This window comes from Trifolium pratense, linkage group LG3 (assembly GCF_020283565.1).
Source record: "Trifolium pratense cultivar HEN17-A07 linkage group LG3, ARS_RC_1.1, whole genome shotgun sequence".
In the NCBI taxonomy this organism is placed as follows: Eukaryota; Viridiplantae; Streptophyta; class Magnoliopsida; order Fabales; family Fabaceae; genus Trifolium; species Trifolium pratense.
In genome coordinates this window covers 45,467,163-45,486,327 of record NC_060061.1, presented here as the reverse complement: position 1 = coordinate 45,486,327, position 19,165 = coordinate 45,467,163, and the positions used below count along the sequence as shown (strand labels likewise).

General features: G+C 31.7%; 3 protein-coding genes across 3 annotated transcripts; 2 read left to right on the top strand and 1 right to left on the bottom strand.

Moving 5' to 3' along the window:
* Positions 1 to 1,938: 1,938 nt before the first annotated feature.
* On the bottom strand, positions 1,939 to 6,877 carry LOC123918954 (putative BPI/LBP family protein At1g04970). The gene is made up of 6 exons (XM_045971158.1): positions 6,203 to 6,877; positions 5,145 to 5,281; positions 4,148 to 4,499; positions 3,730 to 3,978; positions 3,114 to 3,239; positions 1,939 to 2,255 (listed from the first exon to the last, which is right to left on the bottom strand). Exons 1-6 carry the CDS (start codon positions 6,605 to 6,607, stop codon positions 2,049 to 2,051), a joined length of 1,476 nt encoding a protein of 491 aa, XP_045827114.1. The 5' UTR covers positions 6,608 to 6,877; the 3' UTR covers positions 1,939 to 2,048.
* Positions 6,878 to 12,213: 5,336 nt separating this feature from the next.
* On the top strand, positions 12,214 to 12,642 carry LOC123915224. Its single transcript, XM_045966365.1, has one exon. It carries the CDS (start codon positions 12,214 to 12,216, stop codon positions 12,640 to 12,642), a length of 429 nt encoding a protein of 142 aa, XP_045822321.1.
* A 1,014-nt stretch (positions 12,643 to 13,656) lies between these two features.
* LOC123918953 (syntaxin-52-like) lies at positions 13,657 to 17,043 on the top strand. The gene is made up of 6 exons (XM_045971157.1): positions 13,657 to 13,968; positions 15,331 to 15,543; positions 15,826 to 16,028; positions 16,118 to 16,218; positions 16,312 to 16,356; positions 16,606 to 17,043. The coding sequence occupies exons 2-6, from the start codon at positions 15,335 to 15,337 to the stop codon at positions 16,735 to 16,737; spliced, it is 690 nt and encodes a 229-aa protein (XP_045827113.1). The 5' UTR covers positions 13,657 to 13,968; positions 15,331 to 15,334; the 3' UTR covers positions 16,738 to 17,043.
* Positions 17,044 to 19,165: the final 2,122 nt, after the last annotated feature.

Below are 19,165 nucleotides of genomic sequence, written 5' to 3'. Positions count from 1 at the left end.
CGTTTTCTCATTTGTTTGTTAGTCCAATTATGTTATATTGAACGGTCTGATTGATAAAATTCGAAATCTCCAGTCAAAATCGGTAGTTTTAGTCAAACTTCATGACTCTTTCATTAAAACTAGTTTTCCAATGATACTGTTATTACGATCGTCTATACATTCGGAGTCCAATGATCAAAATTCTTTTTCTAATTTGTTTGTTAGTCCAATTAGGTGATATTGAACGATCGGATTGATAAAATTCGAAATCTCATCTTGTAGTGGTATTACTACACATTACATTATATGAAATTATTGATAGCGCCGACGTTAGCGTTATCCTATGCATATCTCATTCAATCAATTAGATTTCGATTTTTTATCAATATATGAATAGAAAAAAATTGACACTCGTCATTTAAAAGTCGATTCTATAATAAGTTAGACTCAATATAAACCCTAATAATTTTTTCAGCTAGACTTATAGAAATGAAGACCACTATGAAACTTTAGAGGACAAAAAGCAAACATGAATTCTTGTTTTACTTGATGTGTACTATAGCAACGATATGATTTTTGTTGTTACTTTTACCTTTCTTTTTTGAGGACATACTCCTACACTAATTGTGTAGCTAGTGATAGGAATATCTCAATAGTCCTAGGCATTGTCTTGTCCTATCCTCTCTAGCTAGGCCTTGTCTTTATATATGACTTCAACAAACACATTGTACAAATGATTTATTGAATTAACCTAGGAGTAGAATGAATATTGATGACCAGACCAAAAAGAATGGAATATTGATGATATGTATGTAACTCTATAGAGGAACAGCATTCCTAAAATTATTCAAGCGGTTCCAAGGCAAAACAGACTATGTTGGGTGGGTATTTGTCACCTCCATAAATAAATAAAAAAAGTAATAATAAAATTTCTAATTTTTATATATTTAAAACTCTATAGACTCTGTCAAAAAAAAAACTCTATTAGACACAACTCAAGTAGTTAATGAATTTCACCAAAGAAAGAATCATTCGGAAAAATTCGAGTATAATTTTTTTATATAACAATTTATTGATCAGACTTTATTTACCTCACAACTAAATTTTAGATTATTAGAACCACTTCTCCTGAAGAGTTTAAAAAAAGAAACTCTATTGACTCTCAATATCACCAAAACAATAGCATTTAAGTTAATTTAATTTTTTTAGGAAAATGTTAAATAGTGCCCAGGGCAATGGTTAAACATATTAAAAAGAAATTTTGTCTTAAAATTTGTGTATTCAATATCTTAAAAATGTAAAAAGTTATCTTATCAACATTAATTTTATCTTTTACTCCTTCCGGCCTTATTTATAAGCAAACGTTACTTTTTAGATTCATTGAAAAATCAATATATTTAGGAAATATTTCTTATTTTGATATACTTAACAAGTGTCCAGACACACGGTTTAACATGAACTTTTTTTAATGCTACTTCACTTAAAACTTACTAATCCCTTGGTTCCACAATACTTTGTTTTAAAGAAAATTAATTCCAAAATCAAATTTTCAAAATATGTTACAGTATATAGTATTCTGTTATATTTAGTTAGTTAGGTAAGTAAGTTGGTTAGGAAGTTAAGATGTTAGTTAGCACAACTAAGTCTATAAATGGGATTACTTATTGTATAATTTCACATATTATCAAAATGACACCTCAAGAGTCTTATACTCTCTATCTATTATATGCATATGATGAACCATAAAATCCTCTAATTATTAATAAAATACATATACCAATATTTTGGAGAAAAAAATTTAGAGAAAGAATTATTATTTATAACGGTGACACTACAACAGAATTTGAACTTTGTCCTAAAGTTAAAAAGTCAAATTCTTAGCATTTATAAACTAACACATCTTGAAAACTCAACAGCAAAAAGTTCAAAATAAATCAACTACTGCAAATGGCATACTAATGGTGATATATACACATAATTTCTTATTTCTACATACATTATGCACATTCTTCATACTTTACAAATATCTTAACACAGAAAATACAGCAGAAAAATTCTTTAGAGTAGTTTTATGATACATAAGTTGAATGTTGAATAAGATAGTAGTCTTCATCTATGAAGGAAACATCACTACATACTGAAATCCATGGATAATTGTACAAGATAATAGTATTCTGAAATCCATAACCATCAATAGTTGGCAATGGGAATCCATTCTTTAATTGGAGGTTCAAGTATGGTAGGACAACTGTTTTGAGGGTGCTTGATATCAGTGACTGCAAATATCGACAGAGTTGAAAGGTAAGATTCTTGTTGGTGAGATAGAAAATGATTAAGGCATACGAATCACATATTTGAAAATAGAAACTTTAAAAATAAAGGGAAACCTAGCGTACGATGCTCCCAACAGCTCGGGTCTGGGTAGGGTAGATGTACGGAGCCTTAACCCTATTAGCGGAAAGGCTGTTACCATCATGATTTGCAGCCATAACCTCAAGATCATAGCAACCTTATTGTTGCCAGGACTCACCCTCTTAAGTCTTTTTTTTTTGGGTTTACAATGAGCTGGGGATCGAACCCAGGACTTATAGCATACTACCCAAACCCCTCACCCCTAGATCAAACCTAGTGGCTTTAAGTCTTAACTACTAAACTATGTACAGAATCATAAATGAATCCTTAAAGTGAAACATGAAGGATAAGGGCAGAAAATATGTAGAAAGAAATGTGTTTGAAGCAGTAATAGAGGCACTGACGCGATAACGACACTGACACGTCAACACCTATAATAACTCGAAAAAATAAAATTGTATCAAACCACATGTGCAGCTGTTGTGTCAGTCTCTGATTCCGACACGTGTCAGATATTAGACATGCCTTCATAAACCTAGCACCTTGAGCATGTACTTTACTATAATTCAAGACCAGTAATCTTAGTGGACACAGTTAACAGGCAAGTCACATCCTCAATTCATGTTGACTAAAATCAAAGATTTTATGCCGCTATCAATTATGGCTAATCAATGAATAATTATAACAGAAACCCGGATCTAATGGTTCAGTTTAATACAGTTTTTAATAGAACACATGCATGGTAACAAGATGAAAAAACTAATACTTATATTATGATTTACCTGAATAAGATGTATGTGCAGTTTTCCTATTTTGCTCCATTTCAAGTATGCAGAAAAATTTTGTAATGTAAGTCTACCAGCAATGTTGTTTCCTAAAATTTCCACACCACATGAAGCACTAACATCCTGCAGCATAAGCAAGAACGATGGATCGCGTTAACCAGAATAATGATCATGACTACACAAAATGATAAATGAGATCATCGACACGCTAAGACATGTGCATGTTTTGTACAAGACAATGTGAATACAAAAGATTGGAAGTTCAATAGCTTAATCCAAATGTAGAAAAGAAGTACTCTAGGTGGTATAGCTACTTGTTTGGATTGACTTATTTGAGTTTATCGACTGACATAAGCACTAGTTAGATTGTTTGAGAGAGCTTATGAAAACAACTTATGACATGTCCATAAGCTGTTTCAGCTTATTTCCATAAACTCTTGAAGATAGCTTATAAAAACAGCTTGTAGTTTATATAAGAAATATCTAAGCACTTATATGATAAACGTTATGCTATAAGCAGTTGATTTAGTTGGTTATCCAAACAGAGCTATATCAATTGTTAACTATCTACTTAAGCACATTAGTTTTCACTCATAGATTTCAGCAAACCTACCACTGATATACATGCAACAGGAATGACTTCGCCACCTTCTAGAACATCGATTGTTATATCTACAGAAAGAGTAGCACCAATATCTTGGTAGCCCACTTGTATAACTGGTAGAGAAGATACAGAGATATTAATCTGCATGTCGTCATTTGGATATCGCTTGTATAATTGAGGAACTACAAATCTCCATTCAGCAGTGTTCAGAAGGTTCTGATCAGGTAGTTCATCGATAATTATTTGCATTTTACCTGCCTGAGCCCAAAAACAACACAAACTATATAAATCCTCCAACTTAAATGCTTGAACTGGGACAGTAATGAAGTTATCCAATCAGTCTATACTCTATATAACCGAATCAACATTATTCCGACACCCTTTTATCAACTTAAATGCCAAAGATGTGAGACTTTTAGAAACTTACATTGAAGTAAACTAGAGAAGCAGATTTTAATACATTTTCATGTATCGAAACCTTTATCATTTTTGGTAAACCACCACAGGCAGAAGAAACCTTATATCCATTCTTGTAACTTCGAGGTACTAAAATCTCACTTGTCCTTGTGAATAAACCATTAATTGCAATTGCAAGAGAGGAATTAGTCAACACGGGATTGCCAACAAAAGAAACATTTAGTGCAGCAGTTTTGTCTAGTGCGATTTGCTTAGGAAGAGTTTGCAAAGAATTATCAAGCTTTTCTATCCCTTCTTTTATTTTATCTGAAATGCCCTCTTCCACTGAAGATGCTATATTCTCTTGAAAAGCATCTATTAGCCTGAAACCAGCATAAAGAAGTTAAGGGCATAACATCTTCATAAAACTGCTTATGTATAAGTTGTTTCTATAATAAAAGATTAAAAAAAAGTCAAATTGTTTTCATATAAGCTATAAGCTGTTTTTATAAGTTATCATGGAGAGCTTATGGAAATAAGCTAAAATAAGCTTATGAATATGTCATAAGCTGTTTTCAGAAGCTCTGCCAAATAGTTTTGGACAAATGCTTTTGTTAGTAGATAAGCTCAAATAAGTCAATCAAAACAGACCCTTATAACATACCCTAATGTGAGACGAGTTGATAACATCATGAAAGAAAAATGACTGTTTTTTTTTTTTTAAGAAGCTAAATTAGCCCACTCAAATTGGCACCAGAGAGAACCGAACCTAAGACCTTAAGCAGGAGCACACTCCCAGGTCCCAAGCCAATACCACCAGACCAACCCAAGTGGGTTTGAAAGAAAGAAAAATGATTTTATTAACGGAAACTTCTCTTTTCTACTCTTACGGTTTCATGTCACACTTCAATACAGAACAAAATAGTACCGTCAAAAATTGAAATATGGATTTGGTATTATAGTTTTCTATGAAAGAACATATGAAGAGTTACCATTTATAAGAAACATGGCTTAAGAAGATTGCTTACACTTGGTAGAGCCAAGCTGCCCCACCGTTCAACTTTATAGATAAATCACCCACATAGCATCCATGATCTAAGAGACTCAACTTAAGACCTCCTTGGTTCTTTAAATTTAATGTAAGTCCCACTTGCATGCCTTCAACCTTCCAAACATGGAGATAATATTATTGATTGAACAACATATGTGTATTTCCAAAGAGCAAGAAATAAGTGTAGTTATTCTTCATTCTTCCTTTTGAAATTTATATTAAATTCAACTTACATGCACATGATTATGAATTATGAAAGCTTCATTTTGTATACAGTGCAAAGTAATCAAGATACTTTTCTACTTAGTCCCATGAATTTGACAACTTGCAAAAGGTAAAATTCCATTCCAACCTCCTTCTCCATAATTTCCTAGGACAACCAAGCTAACTAATTTTGACAACTATAATAAACTTTAGGAAAACATCTGTATTTGTTATAAAACCAAACCTTCATTATCAAAGCATAACATAACTAATTAAACTACAATTTCAACAAAACTCTGATCCCAAGTAACCAAGACATTGGACTTGAGTGGTTAATGAACTCCCTCTAGAACGAAATGTATGGTAGAACCCGAGTTCGAATCCTAGTGAGAACAATTTTTGGTAAGACTTTACTTATCTCGTGGCCGTACTGTGGATTACCGGAGCCCGTCCCATGAAAACCAGAGAGTTAATACCAAAAAAAACTCTAATCCCAAGTAGGTAGCTCGATTGGTAAGCTAAGGAACATCGAAAGTGTTTTAATTAAGAGCATCAAAGATCAAACCTTGAAACTAACATAACCACTAACTTAGTAACATTACCTATAAAAAACAAAACAAAACAAAACTCAGATATAGAAAAAGATCAAAGGCTAGTTAGTATAAACATGACATTGTAGTACCGACACTTCACATCGAAGGCATGTTCTTGGTACACTAAACTAACACTTGTGATTATATATAATCACTTATACTTTCTCAATTTATTATCGATGTCGACGTATCAGTATCTATATCGATGTTTCATATTAGTAAAATTTCAATTCGATACCTTAATTGAAGCAGTCCCATGATCAGAAATTCCAATCAACCAAGAACTCACAGTATACTTCCACTTCATACTCAAATCAACAGTAGCACCTGAAACAACTACAACTATACCACTCTCTCCAATAACAACAGAAGAAGAATTAACTTGAACATCCTTAATTGTAATATCAGAAAGAACAACCTTAGCATTTCCAACAAGTGCCACTTGTGCAGTATTCTCAATCTCAGGCAACTTAAGAAGAACAATAGTATCAATACCTTTCTCTATCAACAAATCCTTAGCAAAATCAAGACCTTTATTAGATATAACACCAGAGATGAACCCATCATCTTCAAGTGGTTGGAAATAACCACTTGTTGGAATTAATAGAAAGTATAATAGAAAGAAAAAATTAAAGGGTGTCATGGATTTTTGGAAAAAGGGTTGTGAGAGTGATAAAGTTAACAACTTTGAATCTTGAAAAGAAAGAATATGGGTTTTTATTGTTTGAGAGTGAAAGATTGAATTTTTGAGATACCCATGTGATGAAACATAAAGGGTTGGATTGGTTGTTATTGTTAAGTGTTGTTGGAGATTGGTTTGAATCGGTTGGTGTTGGAATTTAGATTTTGTTTGTTTTTTTAGATGTGTGACTGTGATGTGTTGAGTTGGTGTTAAGATGGCACAGATCAATTAGTACTGTGTGGGGGAGATCATGAATTAGCCAAGTGTACTTAGCATATGCATCCATCAATTTTAACTTTTATTAAGATAAGATAAGATGAGACAAAATGGATTAAATCGAAAATATAAACCAAACTTAAAAATTTGATTTATTTTTTTTCACCGGTATTAGTCTATGTTTACCAAACCATTTAATCTTATTTGAAAATCAGTTTTAATATTAAGTTATTTCAGCCCTTTTTAATCACAGTTGTGAGAAATTGAAATATATGTAATAATTTTGTTTATAATAAATTTGAACTAACAAGTTAAAGAAGGTTTTATTTTAATAAGTTAAAAAAGTAATTGTACCCCAAAAAAAAAATTAAAAGTAATTTGAATTCTTTAATTTTTATGTGTATACTAGCGGGTCAGGCAGTGTCTGTGTTTAACTTATGTCTAAAAAAAAATATCTTATGTTATGGTCAGTTTGTTAATAAAAAAAATTTGCTGCTAAAAAAAATGTGTCTTATGTTATAGTGAGTTTATTAATAAAAGATTTTTGTTGCTACTAAATAAAATCAAGGGTATTGTTGGTATTATGAAAATTTCACACCAAAACTGATGTATCCTCTTTATATATAGTACTAGCAGGTCAGGCGCGAGCTTGCCTGTGTCTAACTTATGTCCAATTAAAAAAAATGTTTTATGTTATGGTGAGTTTGTTAATAAATGATTTTTATTGCTACTAAAAAAATTCAAGGGTATTGTTGGTATTATGAAAAGTCCATACCAAAACCCATGTATCATCTTTTTTATATATACTAGCGGGTCAGGCAGGCGCGTTCCGCGCCTATCTGTGTCTAACTTATGTCCAAAAAAAAATATGTCTTATGTTGTAGTGAATTTGTTAATAAAAAAAATTTGCTGCTAAAAAAAAATGTACCCTTATGTTATGTTGAGTTTGTTAATAAAAGATTTTTTTCGCTACTAAAAAAATCAAGGATATTGTTGGTATTATGAAAAGTCCATACAAAAACTCGTGTATCCTCTTTATATATAATTAATATAATATAATATATATATATATATATATATATATATATATATAGGGTTTTCTAACTTAGACCCTAGTTAGGTCTAAGTTAGCAAGGTGCACCTTTTCAATTGGACCAAAATACTCATTCTTTTTAATTAATTAACCAAAATACCCATTAGTAGACGCAGATCCAGTGTCGCGCGCGTACCGAAGGACCATGGTTACAGACCGTTGATTTCCATCAGACAGCCAAGATCTGATCTCATCAAGACTGTCTGATCAATCAGACATCCCAGATCATCCTGATCCATCAGATTCCAGCGCCTGCGCCACACTGGATTACAACCTGGAGAGAGAAAAATTTGCTTTTTAAAAGTAGGACACGTGTCACACAATGGTTGGCTGGGCGTGATTTTTGTTCATTTAATACTTTGAACTCAATTATTTCGTTGTAAATTAATTTTTTATTTTTTTATTTTTATACCAAAATTCATAATTTTTTTTTGTCTACAAATAGAGACTTGGTTCGTTTGATTTGGACACCGAAAAAAAACCGCAATTTTTCACTACCTTAATCTCATTTTTTGTCTACTAAATACGTTACTTGTGTGTTGTAATTTAACACGCACCACTCAACCAACTCACTGAAACCATTATACCAGGAAAATAGTAGATAATATTCTGGAACTTTTGGTATATTTTATGAAATTTTTGGAGACCTGAAACTATTTTTAGTTAATTAAATGAGATAAAACAGTAATTAAAAACTAATGTTTGCTTCTGAAACCATTTTACTGGTAGAATGGTTGCACATAGTTGTATTCTGAAACCATTTTACTGATAGAATGGTTTCAATGAGTAATTTATTAATTGTGTTTGCTTCTGAAACCATTTATCTGGTACAATGGTTTCAGAGAGTTGTAATCTGAAACCATTTTGCTGGTAGAATGGTTTCAGTAAGTTGATTATTAGTTATTTGCTTCTGAAACCATTTAGCTTGTAGAATGGTTGCACATAGTTGTATTCTGAAACCATTTTACTGGTAGAATGGTTTCAGTGAGTAATTTATTAATTGTGTTTGCTTCTGAAACCATTTATCTGGTACAATGGTTTCAGAGAGTTGTAATCTGAAACCATTTTGCTGGTAGAATGGTTTCAGTGAGTTGAGGTAAGGTAGTGAAAAATGAGATTAAGGTAGTGAAAAATTGGGTTTTTTTTTCTGTGTCCAAATCAAACGAACCAAGTCTCTATTTGTAGAGAAAAAAAAATTATGAATTTTGGTATAAAAAAAATAAATAAAAAATTAATTTACAACGAAATAATTGAGTTCAAAGTATTAAATGGAAAAAAATCACGCCCAGCCAATCAGACAGCGACACGTGTCCTGCTTTTAAAAAGTAGATTCTTCTCTCTCCAGGCTGTAATCCAGTGTGGTGCACGCGCTGGAATCTGATGGATTCGGATGATCTGAGCTGTCTGATTGATCAGACAGTCTTGATGAGATCAGATCTTGGCTGTCTGATGGAAATCAACGGTCTGTAACCATGGTACTACGGTACGCGCGCGACACTGGATCCGCGTTCATTGATGGTAATTTGGTTAATTAATTAAAAAGAATGGGTATTTTGGTCCAACTGAAAAGGTGCACCTTGCTAACTTAGACCCAACTGGGTCTAAGTTAGCAGCCCCCTATATATATATAGGGGGCTGCTAATTTAGACCCAGTTGGGTCTAAATTAGCAAGGTGCACCTTTTGAGTTGGACAAAAATATCCATTTTTTTAATTTTTGAAACAATAAAGCAAAAGGGGCACTTCTGTAATTTTCCTCTATTTCACACGCACCCCCATTTCTTTTCCCACCCCCAGGACACGTGGCAAGCTGTAAGCCACAAAAAACAGGCGCGTGCAACACACGCGCGGGGGAGTGAGAAAAATTTTTGCATTGCATGGGACACGTGTCACTTCCTGGTGGCTCGCCTATTTTTTTCCATTTTATACTTTAAACTCGATTATTTCGTCGTAAATTAATTTTTTATTTTTTAATTTTTATACCAAAATTCATAATTTTTTTTTCTCTACAAATAGAGACTTGGTTTGTTTGATTTGGACACCGAAAAAAAAACACAATTTTTCACTACTTTAAACTCGATTATTTCGTCGTAAATTAATTTTTTATTTTTTATTTTTTATACCAAAATTCATAATTTTTTTTTCTCTTCAAATAGAGACTTGGTTCGTTTGATTTGGACACAGAAACAAAAAACTCAATTTTTCACTACCTTAATCTCATCAAATAACTAATAATCAACTTACTGAAACCATTTTACCAGCAAAATGGTTTCAGTTTACAACTCTCTGAAACCATTCTACCAGATAAATGGTTTCAGAAGCAAACACAATTAAATAATTACTCACTGAAACCATTCTACCAGTAAAATGGTTTCAGAATACAACTATGTGCAACCATTCTACAAGGTAAATGGTTTCAGAAGCAAATAACTAATAATCTACTTACTGAAACCATTTTACCAGCAAAATGGTTTCAGTTTACAACTCTCTGAAACCATTCTACCAGATAAATGGTTTCAGAAGCAAACACAATTAAATAATTACTCACTGAAACCATTCTACCAGTAAAATGGTTTCAGAATACAACTATGTGCAACCATTCTACAAGGTAAATGGTTTCAGAAGCAAATAACTAATAATCTACTTACTGAAACCATTCTACCAGCAAAATGGTTTCAGATTACAACTCTCTGAAACCATTGTACCAGATAAATGGTTTCAGAAGCAAACACAATTAATAAATTACTCACTGAAACCATTCTACCAGTAAAATGGTTTCAGAATACAACTATGTGCAACCATTCTACAAGCTAAATGGTTTCAGAAGCAAATAACTAATAATCAACTTACTGAAACCATTCTACCAGCAAAATGGTTTCAGATTACAACTCTCTGAAACCATTGTACCAGATAAATGGTTTCAGAAGCAAACATTAGTTTTTAATTATCGTTTTATCTCATTTAATTAACTAAAAATAGTTTCAGGTCTCCAAAAATTTCATAAAATATACCAAAAGTTCCAGAATATTATCTACTATTTTCCTGGTATAATGGTTTCAGTGGGTTGGTTGAGTTTAGAACACACACGTAACGTATTTAGTAAACAATAAAATGAGATTAAGGTAGTGAAAAATTGCGTTTTTTTTTTCGGTGTCCAAATCGAACGAACCAAATCTCTATTTGTAGGAAAAAAAAATTATGAATTTTGGTATAAAAAATAAAAAAAAAAAATTAATTTACGACGAAATAATCGAGTTTAAAGTAGTGAAAAATTGCGTTTTTTTTTTCGGTGTCCAAATCAAACAAACCAAGTCTCTATTTGTAGAGAAAAAAAAATTATGAATTTTGGTATAAAAATTAAAAAATAAAAAATTAATTTACGACGAAATAATCGAGTTTAAAGCATAAAATGGAAAAAATCAGGCAGACCCAGTCATATGCTGACACGTGGCTGCCTTTTTCAAAAGTAAAATTTTCTCTCTCCAGCTTATAATCTAGTGTGGCGCAGACAGGATGGTAGGATGACCTGGGCTGTCTGATCAATCAGACAGCCTTAATGAGATCACATCTTGGCTGTCTGATGGAAATCAACGGTCTGTAACCATGGTCCTTCCGTACGCGCGCGACACTGGATCCACGTCTATTAATTTTTAAGAAGGTGGGGGCGCGTGTCATTATTTTTTTTTTATGTAAAATTACAGAAATGCCCCTGTTGCTCTATTCTTTCAAAAATTAAAAGAATGGTATTTTGGTCCAATTGAAAAGGTGCACCTTGCTAACTTAGACCTAACTAGGGTCTAAGTTAGAAAACCCCATATATATATATATATATATATATATATATATATATATATATATATATATATATATATATATATATATATATATATATATATATATATATATATATTCAATGAGTTTTTTTTTTTAATCTGCTTTTGTTAACTTTTAAAAAATAGTTTGACCGAGTCACCTTTATTTTATTGAAGAGTTTCAATGTGGCACTAATTATGATTCTGTTACAATAATCCTAATATTTAGATTTGCATATAATTATTATATAAGATAAGATAAGATAAAAATTTAAGAGATTAAAATTTAAGATAAAATTTGTTGAATTTGACTACGATTATGATTCTCGTTAGTTATAAATAAATAGCCAAGTACACACAAACTCATTTGTATTCAAAATCATCTTCTATTTAATTTTATTGCTAAATAAAATTACAATGGACTGTGGAAAAGAGTTCATTTACCACAATGAAAGGGAGATATGAAACCTTGGTGATCAAGCTTGCAAGAGATCCAGCAGAGTCGATGAAACTTCTTGCATTGTGGCTATGGTTGGAAGAGGTTGGATATGGTAACGTGGTTCACAAGATATATGCTTCATCATATTCTATTATCAATGAACTTGCAGATGAAGGTGTTACTTGTCTTAATTGTATCGACACAAATATGATACATTCGTCATTTGAATTTAATGAAGATGACATTCCTCAAATGTGTTGCCTTGTGGATAGAAAAATCTCTCTCAAGATGTTATATGAAAATAGGGTTTTGGCTAGACAAGGGGTGAATATGATGTTAAAGAACGTGTGCATGGTGGCATTGGGAGATATCATGGATCAAGTTAATATGAAGATTATTGGTGATGATAATGTCAATCAAATCTCTACTCTAATTTGATTTATCTTTTAAGTTAGTTAGTTATTGATTTTTTGTTTAGAATGTTTTTGGATAACTATCACAAATTAAAGTCTAATTGAGATATTTTAATTTCATGTGTGATGTTACCTTTTTATTATTTAGTTATTTGTTTTTTTTCAATAATACTAATTAATGACACTTTCTCCGTTCTTTTTACTTGTCGTTTTAGAAAAATAAATTTGTTTCAAATTACTTGTCGTTTTGATAATTTTAGGTTATATTTTGTCTATTATACCCTCATGTAAATTCCAAATATTTAGAGTAGTTGTTGAAACCGTACAAGATTTAATATATATATTTGGAAACTAAAGTTTTTTTTTTTAATTTTTTTTTGTACATAGTAACATTTTTTTTTTGTACATAATATATTAAAATTATTGGAAAGAGAAAGTGTGTGCAAAAAAAATTATTGGTGAATTAAAATAAGAGTATAATAGAAAGATAAAGTGCAAAAATACACTTTATTAATTTATAGTTTTTTTCTAAAACGACAAGTAAAAATAACAAAGGGAGTACATATTTGGAAAACTAAAGTTTGTTTTTTCTTTTTAATTTTTTTTTACATAACATATTAACTTTATCCGAATTGGAAAGAGAAAGTGTGTTAAAAAAATAGAAATTTGTTGGTAAATTAAAATGAATGTATAATAGAAAGATAAAGCACAAAAATACATTTTACTAATGTGATATTACTATTTAAAAAAACACTTAAAAAAGAACGGAGGAAGTAACTTCTTAAAAAAAAAATCTTCTATTTTTTTTTAATAAAAGATTAGTTGATTAACTCTGATTATATTAGCCCCTTCTCCTAATAATTAGAGGATAATTAAAAAAATGTTATCCTAATCTGTTGGATTTAAAAAATAAATATTATCCTAATCCTTTGCAATTTGTTTTATTTATTCTATTTTTGAATTTGAATTTGAGATTAATAAAATATAATTAAATTTAAAAACCATATATAAAGAATTAAGAAAGAAAAATAACAAAAGTATGACACTTTTTTACCTGTCACAGAGATACACACACCAAAAAAAACAAAACAAAAATAACCCGCGTAGACGTAGATTCATTAAGCTACAATATAAACGACGCTGCGTTCAACGACTTTTTCCGTTCCATTCAGATTTCGTAAACGACAACAGCCACATACGGTGCCGCTCGGTGGTGCCACCGTTACGATTCAATCCACACTTTCCTACCTTCCTTGAACGACATCGTATTGATCAATCTCATAAAAGTTCCTCATTAATCTCAATTACCAAACCCTAATTCAGAGAAAGTTCATTTCTCCAAAATTAGCTTGTAAGATTTCATTCCTCTTTACGATCGCTACCTTTATTTTATTTGTTTTTGGTTTTTCGATCTGAATTGTAATTCTCAAGCTGCTGGATGGTAGTTTAGTTTTTCTCAATTTCGTGTTTTTCGTTGTTATTTTTGGATAATTATGTGTTTTGTGTTTGATTTTGATGTTAAAGGTGGTTATTTTTGGTGATTTTATGATGGGTGGGAATTTTGTAATTTTTCATTGTTTTTGTTGTATGATCATGATAAGCATGAAGGGATTCTTTGAACAGTTTCTTTCACTTTGTGGGACATAGCTATTGTGGTGTTGATTTGAATAGATGAAAGAGGAATTTTTTTGTTGAGGCAATTAGTTTGGCTTTCTGGGTTAAGAGGTCGATATATTTATGAATATTCATATTGGATAGTGTTGTTAATCCCGGATTGCCGAAAATAGTGGTTTCAACGGTGCTATATAACATGGTTATTGCCGCTATTTGACAAAACTTTATAGTAAATAGTGTATTTTGGAACAATTGCATTTTGTTGAAATCCTGCTACAATATAGTGATATAGTGTGGATATAGACGCTATTTGACAACACTGATTTCGGGTAAGAAGTATCTGGATGCTGGTGTCTCTCGGTTGGAGTGGTGTTAAATTGAAAGTTGGTTCAATGTTTGGTAGTAAAGGGTGGGAGGTCGCAGTTGTTGATGATGTTTATTTGATGAGTTACTTATTTTTCTTTCTGGATTGCTTTGTTGATAGAAATTATTAGATTTAGAGACAGGAATGTATCAAGAAGTGGAGGAGAATGTTGTAAATCTATTTCAGACTCTAAGGACTGGTGTGGTTGTATTACTAAAATACTAATCATTTAAATGTTTGAGCAAGCATGAGATTTTAACATATTGACAGAGAAAGTTTGGTTCTTGTTTTATACCTTTGTTAAAGTGTCTTGAATATCTTCTATTTGTTCTTTCTTTTGGTGAAAATTGAAGACAAGAAATCAGGGTAAGTTTTTAGGGATGCTCTTTTGTTAGTCGCTGGATTCTACTTGGTTAGAATAGTTTTTCTCCCCTCTATGTATGTAATAACTAACAACCATGTCTTCCTAGCTTTGTAGTTTTCCTTTCACTTAATAGGTTTCCTCAACAGCAAAAAAACCTTCTCAGATTATTTGGAAAAGTTCTTTATCTTGCTGGAAACTACCTAAACATTTATGGACTTTCTGGATTATTGATTATATGGAATCTTTTGTTTCGTTTTGGTGTCGTTCAATGTAAATCTAATAAGTACAAATGTGCAACTTCTGTTGATTATTTCTTCTATATAAATTATCATAATTTGGCTCTCATTTTTTTCTTTTTCACCTAATTTCAGGCAAATGGCATCTTCTTCAGACTCATGGATGAAGGAATATAATGAAGCAATGAAACTTGCCGATGATATCACTGGCATGATTTCTGAACATAATTCATTTCCTTCGTCCGGACCAGAAACACAGCGTCATGCATCTGCTATAAGAAGGAAGATCACAATATTGGGGACCAGACTGGATAGCTTGCAATCCCTTTTGTCAAAGGTCCCTGTAAAGTGAGTATTTTGCCCGATTATAAAAGAGTTGTGCTATTACAGCAAAGCAATGATGACCTGAGCGCAATGTCCTGTAGTAATATGATGGTTTTTATTTTGAAAAAATGTTTGTGGAATCCTCCTGATCTATCTCCATCTTACTATTTCTTGTCATTGTAATATAAATCTTTTGTGATATACTGATAAGAATATATGTTATCAATATACGTGTCAACGTTTTCTTTTGAATTGCAAAGGTGTGTGATGTAATGCATTACATGTTTCTTTGTCAATAATGAACAGGTCTGACAAAGAGATGAATCGTCGCAAGGACAATCTTGCAAGTTTGAGGTCAAAGGTTAACCAAATGGCTTCAACGTTGAACATGTCAAACTTTGCAAATAGGGATAGTTTGTTTGGGCCTGAAATTAAGCCAGATGCAATGAGCAGAACTGTTGGCTTGGATAATAATGGACTTGTTGGTCTGCAACGGCAAGTTATGAAAGGTAACTTAATTTTGAATCGTGTGAACATTGAAATATATAACTTGTAGTTGTGCTTTGGATATTGATTTCGGAGGCTGTTTTTCGAGCAGAGCAAGACGAGGGCCTTGAGAAATTGGAGGAAACAGTATTAAGTACAAAACATATTGCATTGGCAGTGAATGAAGAGCTTAGTCTACACACTAGACTCATTGTATGTTCCCCTCCTATATTAATTTTCTTTGGCAATATTTTGCGGTCCATGTTTCTATCCTTATGAAAAATGAATCTTCTTTTTTCCTGCTAGGATGACTTGGACGAACATGTAGAGGTTACAGATTCTCGGCTAAGGGTAACACTCTTACCACAACTTCTGTATTGGATTGGGACCATAAGTCTTGTTTAGGCATATATGAAAAATAAACATTTTGAGATTGGAAAAGATCACAATATGCTTAATTTGTCTACATCATGTAAAATCTCATTTCGAATAATTAAGTTGTTATCTTTTCCCTTTGAAGTTTTAATTCTTGAATTGGGATATGTCAATATTGTAGGGTTTACTTGCAACTAACTTTTTCTGTGTCTGCTGTGATAACAGAGAGTGCAGAAGAACTTGGCAGTTTTAAACAAACGCACCAAAGGTGGTTGCTCGTGCTTGTGCATGCTATTATCAGTGATTGGTATAGTGGTTTTGGTTGTTGTCATATGGCTTCTGGTCAAATATTTGTAGATATGAAAAATACCCATCTCGCAAACTTTTTCCTCAAGTTTAAGTTTCTGAATGTGTGCCTTGAAACATATATCATATATAACCGGGTTTCTTTGATTGTTCTTGGTACTTTGCAATGACATGAAATTTATTGCGTTCTTGAAAGGCTATGATTTGTAATTGTGAGATCTTTTTTAAGTGTTGATATTTCTTTTTGTTTGTTAAAGTATATGAAAGTAAATGTGACATGTAATGATAACTTAAGTTGCCTATTAATGAGTGAGATCATTCAAATATATCAAGATCGCCAGGGGCACTAGGTTGCAATCTTGTGCACTGTCATGTTGTTTTCTTTTTGGTTTTGAACCTTTGATATAATGCTGCTTGAATAGCATAGCATATATTCAAAGTTCTGGTTTGGCACGGGTTCTAAATACGAAAATGCACAAATGAATTTTTAGTTTACAGTTATATTAATTTTATTTACTATTCTGTCTACAGACAAAAATATATTTATTAATATTTTCAATTTTATTATCAAATTTCATTCATTCTGTGATAAAAGTATATATAAAAGGTTTTACTTTATAAATCATTTAACTATCAATGAAAATAAAATTTATTAGTGAACCAAACAACTTATGAGTGTGAATCAATTATAAAAAATGTAAATGAGCTTTTTGTTGTATTTTCTGATTTTGAGGAAACATACTATTAAGATTAATTCCCAAGAGATAAGTGCTTTCAGGTTAAACTTACAACCTGTTTGGTTAGAGAAAAATTGAGGGGATGAATAATTTTAAATTTTAGCTGTTTGATTTATTTTTTTGTAGGGAGGGAAAGGTAGAGAGCAAAATCTCTCATAAGCTAAATTTTACAGATATGGATTGGGTGCATTGAGATTGTTTGTGCAGTCATGCAGTCACCTAGTTTAATGGTCCAGATCCAAAGTTCACAAAATAAATAAAATACATAAATAAAATGGGTGGTTGAGATTACCCGCGGTCAAATTTGACTGCAGGGAATCCATTTCCTAATTTTACCCCTCCTCCACTAGTGAAGGATTTGGAGTACTTGTTTAAAATTTGATGCAGTCGTTTTGGTACTGCGTTATTTTTCTCAAAACCATGGTGAGTTTTCACATTGACGGGGAATATTAAGGGTGTCAAAGTAATTTTATACTTCTTTCGATTAAAAAATCTCATCTCTCTTCTCTTACATGACCAAACACATTTTAAAATTTCTCTCTTCCTTTACATTAAAATCTCTCCTCTTCTCCATCATTTCCCTTCCCTCCGCTTAGTCTATCTTTGGTATCACCGCGGAAACACTAAAATTATAGTGATCCACCATGATTGACATATACCCACCGTGATAACAATATATAGGCTAAAAGTCTAAGACTAAACGTAGTATTCATAAAATTGAGTAATCTAGTAATTGTTTTTTTACCCCATTTATATATTAAAAAAAATGCACCAACCGTATAAAATAATTTTATACCGTCAATCAATAGCAATTTTGTAATTCGCCAAGTCACCACCACTTTACCCCATATGCTTGGATAATGAAAGATTAAAGACAAAATTACACTACAAGTCATTTATCTTTCTTTTGTAACATTTTGATCTTTTATCTCTCGATACGCGAATACTTTGGTCTTTTTCGTAATTTTCGTGCACAAAAATGTTGATGTGACTATTTATGTCTATTTTGTTACTGACGTGGAATTAACACCGTTACTTACACATAGTGGAAGCATTGAAACCCATTTGAGACCTCTAAACGTTGAAACCCATTGAAGAATCACAACTTTCACTTGACATAAGGAGTCTGGGGCCAAATCATTGCGAATGAAACACGTACTGTAACTAGAGTTGTTGTAGCTTTTGGAATTCGCAGAACTGGTGCGGATTGAAGCCATTGAGAATTGCAATTTCTCCTTTTTCGTTTTAGGGTTCATAAATTGGGGGAAACCAATTTTATTTTAAGAGTAAGAAAGTGTGCCAAGATATAATTTCCACATAGATAAATGTTTATTTAAGTTTTATTGACAAGTCAGTAACAGAGTTAACACATCACATCTTCTTAAACGGAAGTGACAAAAAGGACCAAAGTCGCGTATTGAGAGATAAATTGCCAAACGTTACAAAAGAAAAACAAAAGACCAAAGTGTTAAAAAAAAGAGTTTAGGGCCCGTTTGGTGCGCAGGATAGGATAATGACAGGATAGGATATACAACAGGATAGTGATAGGATATGATATCAGCAGGATAACAGTTATCCTCAGTTATCCTATCCTGTGTTTGGTGCACACAAGATAACAAACATGATAACTATTATATCATATTTTTAATACATATTTGTTCATACCAATATGATAAGATACATAACATATTTAAATGACAAAATTACCCTCGTAAAACAATTATTATTTGTTAAAAATTATA

Bases quoted from the DNA above. Each gene is read 5' to 3' on its own strand.
- LOC123915224 (XM_045966365.1), top strand. From the start codon at position 12,214: ATGAAAGGGAGATATGAAACCTTGGTGATCAAGCTTGCAAGAGATCCA.
- LOC123918954 (XM_045971158.1), bottom strand. From the start codon at position 6,607: ATGACACCCTTTAATTTTTTCTTTCTATTATACTTTCTATTAATTCCA. The intron at 4,500-5,144 runs GTAAGCAATCTT...TGCTGGTTTCAG, and splicing joins GCAGCTTGGCTCTACCAAGT to GCTAATAGATGCTTTTCAAG. The intron at 2,256-3,113 runs GTAAATCATAAT...CGATATTTGCAG, and splicing joins TGCACATACATCTTATTCAG to TCACTGATATCAAGCACCCT.
- LOC123918953 (XM_045971157.1), top strand. From the start codon at position 15,335: ATGGCATCTTCTTCAGACTCATGGATGAAGGAATATAATGAAGCAATG. The intron at 16,029-16,117 runs GTAACTTAATTT...TTTTTCGAGCAG, and splicing joins GCAACGGCAAGTTATGAAAG to AGCAAGACGAGGGCCTTGAG. The intron at 16,219-16,311 runs GTATGTTCCCCT...TTTTCCTGCTAG, and splicing joins GTCTACACACTAGACTCATT to GATGACTTGGACGAACATGT.